This window comes from Mustela erminea, chromosome 6 (assembly GCF_009829155.1).
Source record: "Mustela erminea isolate mMusErm1 chromosome 6, mMusErm1.Pri, whole genome shotgun sequence".
NCBI classification, from domain to species: domain Eukaryota; kingdom Metazoa; phylum Chordata; class Mammalia; order Carnivora; family Mustelidae; genus Mustela; species Mustela erminea.
The window spans coordinates 6,692,227-6,703,483 of NC_045619.1; the positions used below are offsets into that span (position 1 = coordinate 6,692,227).

The 11,257-nt window shown below is 45.1% G+C and overlaps 1 protein-coding gene and 1 long non-coding RNA gene across 5 annotated transcripts in view; one reads left to right on the top strand and one right to left on the bottom strand.

Annotated features, from left to right (window-relative positions):
* Window positions 1-10,279, bottom strand: part of WBP2NL (WBP2 N-terminal like) — a 36,838-nt gene extending 26,559 nt beyond the window's left edge. For all 3 annotated transcript variants that reach the window (XM_032346080.1, XM_032346082.1, XM_032346081.1), the window contains exon 1: window positions 10,148-10,279. In XM_032346080.1, the coding sequence (XP_032201971.1) occupies window positions 10,148-10,209 (62 nt within the window). In that variant the 5' untranslated portion in view covers window positions 10,210-10,279. The remainder of the gene's footprint in view (window positions 1-10,147) is intronic.
* On the top strand, window positions 9,874-11,150 carry LOC116592695. 2 transcript variants are annotated; one of them, XR_004286585.1, is made up of 3 exons: window positions 9,874-10,186; window positions 10,615-10,743; window positions 10,918-11,150. It is a non-coding gene; the product is annotated as an uncharacterized LOC116592695 (long non-coding RNA). The 2 variants fall into 2 exon arrangements; XR_004286586.1 differs by lacking the exon at window positions 9,874-10,186 and adding an exon at window positions 10,323-10,493.
* Window positions 11,151-11,257: the final 107 nt, after the last annotated feature.

The window sequence follows — 11,257 nt, forward strand, 5'->3', positions numbered from 1 at the left end:
TTTAAAGAGAAAGGAAGAAAAAAGATATTCCATGAAACAGTAGCCAAAAGAGAGCTGCAGGAGCTATACTGATATCAGAAAAAAATGGACTTTATTTATTTTTTTAAAGATTTTATTTATTTATTTGACAGAGATCACAAGTAGACAGGCAGGCAGAGAGAGAGGAAGAGAAGCAGGCTCCCCACTGAGCAGGGAGCCTGATGCAGGCTGGATCCCAGGACCCTGAGATCATGCCCTGAGCCAAAAGCAGAGGCTTTAACCCACTGAGCCACACAGGTGCCCCAAAAAATGGACTTTAAAACAAAAATTATTGTGAGACAGTACTATATCGTGATAAAAGGGCCAATCATCAAAAAGACATTACAAATGTAAACATGAATACATTTAATAAAAGTCAACTAGACCTAACATAAGGACACTTCAGCCACAAAGGTAGAATACACATTCTTCTCAAATACACATGAAACATTGTGTAAGACAGATTATATGTTCGGCAACAAAACAAGTCTCACTAAATTTATGAAGACTGTAATCATATTGAGTATCTTTTCTGACCACAATGGAATGAAATTATAACAGAGGGAACCTGACAAATTAACAAATACGTGAAAATTAAACAAAATGTTCTTAAACAACTAATGATTCAAAAAAGATATCAGGGCGCCTGGGTGGCTCAGTGGGTTAAGCCGCTGCCTTCGGCTCAGGTCATGATCTCAGGGTCCTGGGATCGAGTCCCGCATCGGGCTCTCTGCTCAGCAGGGAGCCTGCTTCCTCCTCTCTCTCTCTCTGCCTGCCTCTCTGCCTACTTGTGATCTCTCTCTGTCGAATAAATAAATAAAATCTTTAAAAAAAAAAAAACAAAAAAAACAAAAAAGATATCACAAGTGAAATTAGAAAACAGAACTGAATCACTAGAAATTAGAAATTTTTAGATGAATAAAAATGAAAACACACAGAACTTTCGAGATGCAGCAAAAGTGGTGCTGAAGATGGGGCGCCTGGGTGGCTCAGTGGGTTAGAGCCTCTGCCTTCGGCTCGGGTCATGATCCCAGGATCCTGGGATCAAGCCCCGCATGGGGCTCTCTGCTCAGCGGGGAGCCTGCTTCCCCTTTTCCCCTTCTCTCTCTGCCTGCCTCTCTGCCTACTTGTGATCTCTATCTGATAAATAAATAAAATCTTAAAAAAAAAAAAAGTGGTGCTGAAGAAGGAAATATATAGTTTTTAATGCTTGCAATTTTTAAAAAAAATTTTATTTATTTATTTGACAGACAGAGAGCACAAGTAGGCAAAGAGGCAGGCAGAGAGAGGAGGGGAAGCAGGCTACCCGCTGAGCAGAGAGCCCTATGCAGGACTCGATCCCAGGACCCTGAGACCATGACCTGAGCCGAAGGCAGAGGCTTAACCTACTGGGCCACCCAGGCGCCCCAATGCTTGCAATTTTTTTAAGAACAGCAAACCAATAATCTAATTTTCCACACTAGAAAACTATAAAAACAAGACCAAACTAAACCCAAAGCTAGCAGAAGGAAGGAAATAATAAAGATTATAGTGAACATAAAGAATAGAAACAAAAGAATCAATAAAACCAAAATTTTATTCTTTATCCTTTAAGCAAAATTGACCAACTTTTACCTAGACTAAGAAAAAAAGAAAGAAAACCTAAATTACTAAAATTTGAAATAAAAGTGGGGATGTTATCACAGAATTTATAGGGAAAAAAAGGATTATGAGCGAATATATGAAAAATTACATGCCAACAAATTAGATAATCTGGGGCACCTGGGTGGCTCAGTGGGTTAAAGCCTCTGCCTTTGGCTCAGGTCATGATCCCAGGGTCCTGGAATGGAGCCCCGCAGTAGGCTCTCTGCTCAGCAGGGAGCCTGCTTTCCTTTCCTCTCTCTCTGCCTGCCTCTCTGCCTACTTGTGATCTCTGTCAAATAAATAAAATCTTTTAAAAAAATTAGATAATCTATTTGAAACAGATAAATTCCTAGAGACAACCAAAATGGACTAAAGAAAGAAAATGGGGCACCTGGGTGGTTTAGTCATTAAGTAGCTGCCTTTGGCTCAGGTCATGATCCCAGTGTCCTAGGATCAAGCCCTGCATCAGGCTCCCTACTCAGCGGGAAGCCTGCTTCTCCCTCTCCCACTCCCTCTGCTTGTGTTCCCTCTCTTGCTGTGTCTCTCTGTGTCAAATAAATAAATTAAATCTTTTTTAAAAAAATAAGAAAGAAAATCTGAATAGAACTATAACAGATTGAATCAGTAACCAAAAAAATTCCAACAAAAAAGCCCAGGATGGGGCACCTAAGTGGCTCAGTGGGTTAAATAAGCCTCTGCCTTCAGCTCGGGTCCTGGTCTCAGGGTCCTGGGATCGAGCCCCGTGTCAGGCTCTCTCCTCAGTGGGTAGCCTGCTTCCCCCACCTCTCTCTCTACCTGCCTCCCTGCCCACTTGTGATTTCTGTCAAATGAATAAACTCTTAAAAAAAAAAAAAAGCCCAGGATGTATATTATGTGTTGTTGGGTGGAGGGTTTTGCACGTGTCTATTAGGGCCAGTTGGGTCCAACAGTGTTGTTGAGATCCTCTATTGTTTTATTATCTTCTGTCTGGCTGTTCTTTTGATCATAGTTTCTTAGAAGCTGGGTTGAGTGAGGAATGTTGAGCGACTCCTTAATAAATACAGTTTCTTTTGGGGTGATGAAAATGTTCTGGAATTAGACAAGGGTAGTGATTGCATGATACTGTGACTATACTAAAAGCCTCTGAATTGTACATTTTAAAATGGTTAAAATGGTGGGGGGTGCCTGGGTGGCTCAGTGTGTTAAAGCCTCTGCCTTCAGCTCAGGTCATGATCCCAGGGTCCTAGGATCCAGCCCTGCATCAGGCTCTCTGCTCAGTGGGGAGCCTGCTTCCCCCTCTTTTCCTCTGCCTGCCTCTCTGCCTACTTTGATCTGTCAAATAAATAAACAAAATCTTAAAAAAGGAAAGAATGATACCTTGTGTCTGAGAAGAAAGATATTTCTATGCTAAGAACTCCATCATATGTCTTAATTCTATAAAATAAAACCATTTTTTTAAATGGTTAAAATGGCAAATTTTGTTATATGAACTTTACCTCAGTAAAAAAGTAGGTTTGTATATTAAGTGTAAAACCTCAATAAATCAATTAATCAAATTTTAAAAACTGTGAAGAAAGAATCCCATGAGTTTGGTAATTCATTGGATCTGGGAGACAAAAAGTCATGAGAAATCAAAGGTGATCTTTGCCTCCAAAGAAATAGGGAAGCCAGAAAAAGAAGCTTATTGGGAAGTAGGGACATAAATTTGGCTCTAGACATGTTGAAATATTCAGGAGGCAGGAGTACTCTTTGCAATTTCATTCTGTCATGTCCTTGGGTCAGCATATAATACACGGGGTTTCTCAATCTTGGCACTATTGACTGGGTTGGATAATTATTTGTTGTTCTGGGCTGTGCTTTGTAGATTGTTTGGCAGCACCCCTTGTCTCTCGCCACCAAATATCAGTAGAAACCCACCTCCACACCAAATTGTGAAAACCAAAATGTCCCCTGGGTGCAAAATCACCCCAGACCAAGAACCACTGTCCTACAAGCATGTAGTGACTGCAAAATTTCAGTGAAAAGTACAGTACAGTGAAACAAAGAATGAATTTTCATCATGTTGGTAAATGTTATAATGTGGAAACAACAAATTTCTAAAAAAGAGGTAAAAACTGCAAATGAAATTTCACAGCACCAGGGTGCCAGGGTGGCTCAGTTGCTGGGCATCTGCCTTCAGCTTGGGTCATGGGGATCAAGCCCCATGTAGGAGGACTCCCTGCTCAGCAGGAAGCCTGCCTCCCCCTCTCCTATTCCCGCTCCTTGTGTTCCCTCTCCTGCTGCGTCCCTCTCCCTGTCAAATAAATAAATAAACTCTTTTTTTTTTAATCTTTTTAAAATAGATTTTTTAAATCTTTAAAAAAAAAAAAGAGTTTATTTATTTGTTTGACAGAGAGAGGAGGAAGCAGGCTCCCCACCAAGCGAGAGCCTGACTTGGGACTCGATCCCAGGACCCTGAGATCATGACTTGAGCTGAAGGCAGAGGCCTAACCCACTGAGCCACCCAGGCGCCCCCAAATAAACAAAATCTTTAAAAAAATAAATAAATAAATTTCACAGCCCATTTGGCTAAGGATATCAAACACTATTCTGTCTCCAGGTAACAACCTAACTTTACACCTCGAGAAACTAAAGAACAAACCAAACCCAAAGTTAGTAGAAGGAAGGAAATAAAGATTAGAGCTGACATAAACAAAAAAGAGAATACAAAAGCAACAGAAAAAAAATCAGTGAAACTAAGTCATTTTTTTAATCAATGAAACTGACAAATCCTTGGCTCCATTAACTACTTAAAAAAAGAGATGACTCAAATTACCAAAATCAGAAATGAAAGAAAGGACATTACAACGGAAGCCACAGGAAAAAAAAAAAGGATAAGACAATACTATGAAAAATTGTATGCCAACATATTGGATAACCTAGAAGAAATGGACAAATTCCTAGGAGCTAATTCATTAATAAATAGAAAACCTGAACAAACCAATAATAAGTAAAAACACTGAATCAGTAACCAAGAACTTCCAGCAAAGAAAAGCCCAGAATTGGAGGGCTACACTGGACAATTCACCAAACCCTAAAAGAATACCTAACACTGATCCCCCAGAAAATCTGCCCAAAAACTGAAGAGAAGGGAGCACTTCCAAAGTCCTTCTCTGAGGCCAGCATACCATGATGTCAAAGCTAGAAAAAGATACAAGACAAGAAAACTATGGATTAACATCTCCAAAAAACACTGATGCAAAAATCCTAAACAAAATACTAGCAAACTGAGTATAACAGTACATTGAAAGGACTATACACATAACCAAGTGGGATTTATTCCTAGAACACAGAATGGTTCAACATATGAATATCAATCAACGTAATAAAAATAGAACTATCATATGATCCAGCAATCTCACTTCCGGGTACATATCCAAAGGAAATGAAAATAGGGTATCAAAGAGATAACATGCACTCCTATGTTCACAGCAGGATTAGACCCAATATCCAAGAGAGAGAAACAACCTACTTGTCGGTCAATGAATGAACGGATGAAGAAGATGTGGTATTTATATATACATATCATTCAGTCATAAGAAGGAAATCCTGGGGGCGCCTGGGTGGCTCAGTGGGTTAAAGCCTCTGCCTTCGGCTCAGGTCATGATCCCAGGGTCCTGGGATCGAGCCCCGCATCGGTTGTCTGCTCCGCAGAGAGCCTGCTTCCTCTTCTCTCTCTCTGCCTGCCTCTCTGCCTACTTGTGATCTCTGTCTGTCAAATAAATAAATTAATTTAAAAAAAAAAAAGAAGGAAATCCTGTCACATGCTACAACATGAATGAACCTTGAGAACACTGTGCTAACTGAAATAACCTGAAGAAAGATAAGTACTGTATGATCTCACTTATATGTAGAATCTTAAGGAAAAAAAAGTCAAATGCATAGAAGCAAAAAGTAGAATGGTGGCTACCAGGGACTCAGGGAATGGGGGAAATGGGGAGATGGTGGTCAAAAGGTACAGATTCGTAGTGATGTAGGATGAATAAGTTTAGAGATCCAACGTATAGTAGGCATGATGGCTATACTTAATGAGTATATTGAAAGGGCGCCTGGGTGGCTCAGCGGGTTGGGCTTCTGCCTTTGGCTCAGGTCATGATCCCAGGATCCAGGGATGGAGCCCCACATGGGGCTCCCTGCCCGGTAGGGAGCCTGTTTCTCCCTCTCCCTTTGCCACTACCCCTGCTTTGCCCTCTGTCAAATAAATAACTAAAATCTTTCTTTTAAAAATGAGTATATCGTTGGGCGCCTGGGTGGCTCAGTGGGTTAAAGCCTCTGCCTTCGGCTCAGGTCATGATCCCAGGGTCCTGGGATCGAGCCCCACTTCGGGCTCTCTGCTCAGCGGGGAGCCTGTTTCCTCCTCTCTCTGCCTGCCTCTCTGCCTACTTGTGATCTCTGTCAAATAAATAAATAAAATCTTTAAAAAAAAAAAATGAGTATATCGTGTGCCTGGGTGGCTTGGTGGGTTAAATCTTCTAGGCCTTCAGCTTGGGTCGTGATCCCAGGGTCCTGGGATTGGGCCCCGCATCAGACTCTCTGTTCAGCGGGGGGCCTGCTTCCTCCTCTCTCTCTGCCTGCCTCTCTGGCTACTTGTGACTGCTGTCTATCAAATAAATAAATAAAATCTGGGGCACCTGGGTGGCTCAGTGGGTTAAAGCCTCTGCCTTTGGCTCAGGTCATAGGTCATGATCCCAGAGTCCTGGGATCGAGCCCCAAATCGGGCTCTCTGCTCAGCAAGGAGCCTGCTTCCCTCTCTCTCTCTCTGCCTGCTACTCTGTCTACTCAGATCTCTCTCTGTCAAAATAAATAAATAAAATCTTTAAAAAAAATTCTATAGGGTGACTTTGCAAAAATATATCTTTCAACATACATTTGTTTAATTTAAAATATTTTTGACAGAATTTTAATATATTTTTAAAAATACATTTTATTCTTTTTTTAAAGATTTTTTATTTATTTATTTGACAGACAGAGATCACAAGTAGGCAGAGAGGCAGAGAGAGAGAGAGGAGGAAGCAGGCTCCCCGCTGAGCAGAGAGCCCGATGCGGGACTCGATCTCAGGACCCTGAGATCATGACCCGAGCTGAAGGGAGCGGCTTAACCCACTGAGCCACCCAGGCGCCCTTATTTTTTTTTTTAAAGTCTGTAACCTCTGGGGGTGCCTGGGTGGCTCAGTGGGTTAAGCCTCTGCCTTCGGCTCAGGTCATGATCCCAGGGTCCTGGGATCGAGCCCCGCATCGGGCTCTCTGCTCAGCAGGGAGCCTGCTTCCCCCTCTCTCTCTGCCTGCCTCTCTGTCTACTTGTCTCTGTCTGTTAAATAAATAAATAAATAAAATCTTTAAAAAAAAATAAAAAATAAAAAATAAAATAAAAGTCTGTATCCTCTGATTCCATTGTTCCACTTTCAGGAACTTATCCCCAAGAAACATTGCGACAGGTGGGCAAAGATAAGTCGTCAAAAGTGTTCACTGAAGCAATGTTTATAGCAATGACAAATTATACCCTGAACATCCCGGAGAGGAGCTTGAACAAAGACTCATGAATACTGGAATACCAGTCTTTGAAAATAATGATATAGGTATTGATACTGGAGAGCATTCCCAATACATTGGTAAGTGACGAAAACGAATTACAAAGCAGTCTCAGGTGTGGGGGGTGTCGCTCATATTTCCCTGGGAGGAAGTGCAGAAGGATACATACCAAAATGTAAAAAGCACTGGATGTTGGAATCTGGGGTAATTTAATTTTTTTTCTAGTTTTTCTACAATAAACACATATGGTACTATCTGCACAATTTTAGAATATTGGTTAAAAAAAGAAAACTCAGTGTCTTCCCTATTTACCAGTAGAGTCCTATATGTTCAATTATAACTTAGCTGGGGGGGAAAAAAAAGCAACCTCCCCAGAACACAGCTACAGTGTGATAAAATTCCCAAATGGGTATTCTGAATAGACAAAAGAACGAATTTTCTTCTCAACCTTGTTTTAAAAAGTAGTTTCTATCATCACCAAAAGAACCTCAAACCATCCCATTTAAAAATGAGCAGAGGAACTGAATAGACATTTTTTTACAAATAAGAGATACAGATGGCCAAAAGACACATGAAAAGATGCTCAACATCACTCATCATCAGGGAAATGCAAATCAAAACCACAATGAAAGCTCACTTTACACCTGTCAGAATGGCTAACATCAAAAAGACAAAAGCAAGTGGTGGAGAGGATGTAGAGGAAAAAGAACACTTGTGCACTCTCGGCAGGAATGTAAATTGATACAGACAGTGTGGAAAACAGTGTGGAGTTTTCTCAGAAAATTAAAAACAGAAATACCATACGATCCAGTGATTCTACTACTGGGTATTTACCTAAAGAAAATGAAAACACTGATTTGAAAAGATATATGCACCCCTATGTTTACTGCAGCATTATTTACAGCAGCCAAGATATGGAAGTAACATAAGTGTTCCTCCATAGAAAATTAGATAAGGAAGATGTGATACACACACACACACACAAACACACACACGAATATTATGCAGCCATAAAAAAGAATGGGATTTTTTATTTTTTGGGGCCACTTGCAACAATATGGATGGATCAAGTGTATTACACTAAGTGGAATAAATCAAAGAATACCATATAATTTCAATTATACATGAAATCTAAAAAACAAAACGAATAAACACCCAAAAAGAATAAACACAGAGGGTGAACTCATGGTTGCCAGAAGGAAGGTGTGGGGGGGTCGCTGTTGAGTAAAATGGATGAAGGGGAATGGGAGACACAGCCTTCCAGGTTTGGAATAAAAGGGAACGGCACAGGGAACAGTCAGTGGTACTGTAGTACTGTAAGCTGTTTTGTATGGTGACAGATGGTGACTATTTAGGGTGAGCCTAGCATCATTTACAGAGCAGCCCAGTCACTGTGTCGTCCACCTGAAATTAATGTTACACTGTGTGTCAACTATGATCAAATTTTAAAAAATTGAATTAAATAAAAATAAAGAAATATCGTAGTTTCTACCCAAGAAGCCAGAGCACTGACAGAGTGGGTGTTCTCTGATGAGGACAAGGCAGAGAAGCAGTCCTTTTGCTTTCTAAGGGACACCTGGAGTTGCGACGATCAGACCCCAATCCAAGCTCTCCCGGGGCAAGCAATTTACTTCTCTTTGTTTCAGTTTGAGGAATTCCCGGAGAAATAAGGGAAACACTGCTGATCCTCATTGTAGATAGAGCAGGGATGAGTACGAAGCTCTTACAGCTGTTGGGCGATGATCAAGCATTCAAGAGCTCAGAATGGACCCCATCAAGGTAACTCGAACGACCATGAAATCAGTGTTTCTGTTACAATCTTTTAAAACGTGCTTCATGCCCTGCTTCCGAGCCACACACAGAAAAGCAGTGGGACAGACCCGACGCTCAGCGAGAAGATGCCCAAACCCGAGATCAGAAGTGACTGCAGGGCACAGAGGCACCTGCGCTCAGGTCAAAGCGCTCTGGGCGGGTGAGCCGGGAGACCTCGCACGCGGCCGGCCATCATCACCTCCTACTGCAACGGAAGACCGACGGTCTCCACCGCAAGAAGGAATCTGTCAACAACATCTTCTCGGGGAGGAAGCAGAGGAAACACATCTGGACATCAGCACTCGGTACTGTCTGAGCGGATCTTCCCGACAAACGCGCAGTCCCCCCCGGAGCACAGCACTGGGTGTCAGAATCTCCCGCTACCCGACAGCAAAGAAGACCGAGGGCCAGTCGGAGCCGAGACACGAGCCGGGGGGACACCGCGCAGGAGTCTGGAGAGCCCGGCGGGAGGAACCGAGCAGAGGAGCGGCGTGGAGGCGAGGCACGAGGTGGGACGCGGAGCTAGAGGCGGGCCGGCCCCCGCGCGGACCCGGAAGCGCCGCGCAGCCAGCGTCCGCCTCCCGAGGGGTCCGGTCCGCATCTTTACCGTGAAGGAAGCGCAGTCAGCCCCCCGCCCCCGTGGGGGCGAATGGAAACGGGGCTTCAGGAGGTTCTGAGGGCGAGCGAGGCCCTCGCAGCGCGGGACGGTCAGAGTGGGCCGCACTGCCGCCTCTTCCGCCGCGGCGTTCCGGGAGCCCCGCAGGGGTGCGCCCACCGCTTCCCCTCACCCCTCGCCCGGCCGCCGTCACCCCGCGGAGGTCCTGCGCTCCCAACGGCAGCCGCACGCGACCCCAAGGGGCGGTGCGACACTCCCGCCTTTCTCCTGAGGCGACGAGCGCCTCGCACCGCGCACCCGCCCATTCACCTGACCGAGGCCACGAGCTCCAGCCTCCGCCACCTCTGAGCCCCTAAACGCCTGCGGGGGCGCGCGCGCTCAAACGGAGGGGGCGGGGCTCCGCCTGTGGTGCCCGGAAAAGGCGGGAAAGGTCCCCATTGGCTGAGAGTCTGCAAGCCGCCGGCCCCACCCGCCGGCTTCCTCCCGGCTCTAACAGGCCCCCTCCCCGTCCCCCGGCTTCCCTTCAGGCACCTTTCGCCAAAAGGGATGATGGCCCCGCGGCGGTTCTCGGTATGACTCTGATTCACTGCCATCTTTCTCCAGGCCCCCTCCTGCCGCCCCTCAGATGGGAAGGGGCGGGGCCTGCGCCAGGCCGGGGGGCGGGGCTTTGAAGGGGAGGGCGGAGATTATGGCGCAAGGACGAGGGTGGGGGGGTGAATGGGCGAAGGGGCTGGTCACGTGAGGGGCGGTGGTCCGAGAACCCGGAGGTGTCTAGGTTGGGATGCCCGCTGCGGGGGAGCGGGCGGGGAAGGGAGCGGACGGGGGAACGGACCGGGGGAACTGACCCCGCTTCCCTCAGCGGAAGGTTGAGAGGCAGGTGAGTGGCCTCCTGGATCCGCCTCTTGGTCCCTGCGTCGTAGCCCGGGCATGGCTGCTCTGCTGCCCGCGGGAATGGACTCACAAGCAGGGTTTTCCTGCATCTTTCCTGGCCCGGTCAGGAGGCTAACGCCCTGTGGAGGAAGGATCCAGAAGGATTTCTCGCTTCTCCTAGGGCGAGCATAACTTTTCCCCACCAGAAAAAGCCTGGAATCTGAGCCGGTTTCTTATGAGGCAGCCTCCAGGAAAGGGTGCGTGAGCTGGGTCCGGGGGTGTCTGTGCGGGCCCCAAGATTCAGAGAGCCCGTGTCAACCATCCTACCTGCGCGGTCTCCTTGGACCGGTGACTGGGAGGATCTGGTGGAATACGTTATATTGGGATCGCTTTGAAGACTAAACTGTTGTCCATATTCTTATTTCCTTTAGAATTCGCAAAACAGCACCAAAGGGCTTCAAGCAAAGGAATGGTAACAGCTTCAAGATTACCGTATTTCTCCAAGTTTAAGATGCTGCGAGTTATAAGATGCATCATTTTTAAATATACCACTGAGAAAAAACAGTTGCCAAAGAAAGATGTGTCATCGGTTATAAGCCTTTTTTTATTTTTTTTCCTTTTTGTAAGTAATCTCTACACCCAACATAGGGCTTGAATTCATGACCTGGGGATCAAGAGTCACATGCTCTAGGGACTCAGCCAGCCAGGTGTCCCAAGCTGATTTTTTTTTTTTTTTAAACACAAGACTATTGGAACAATGCAATACAATAG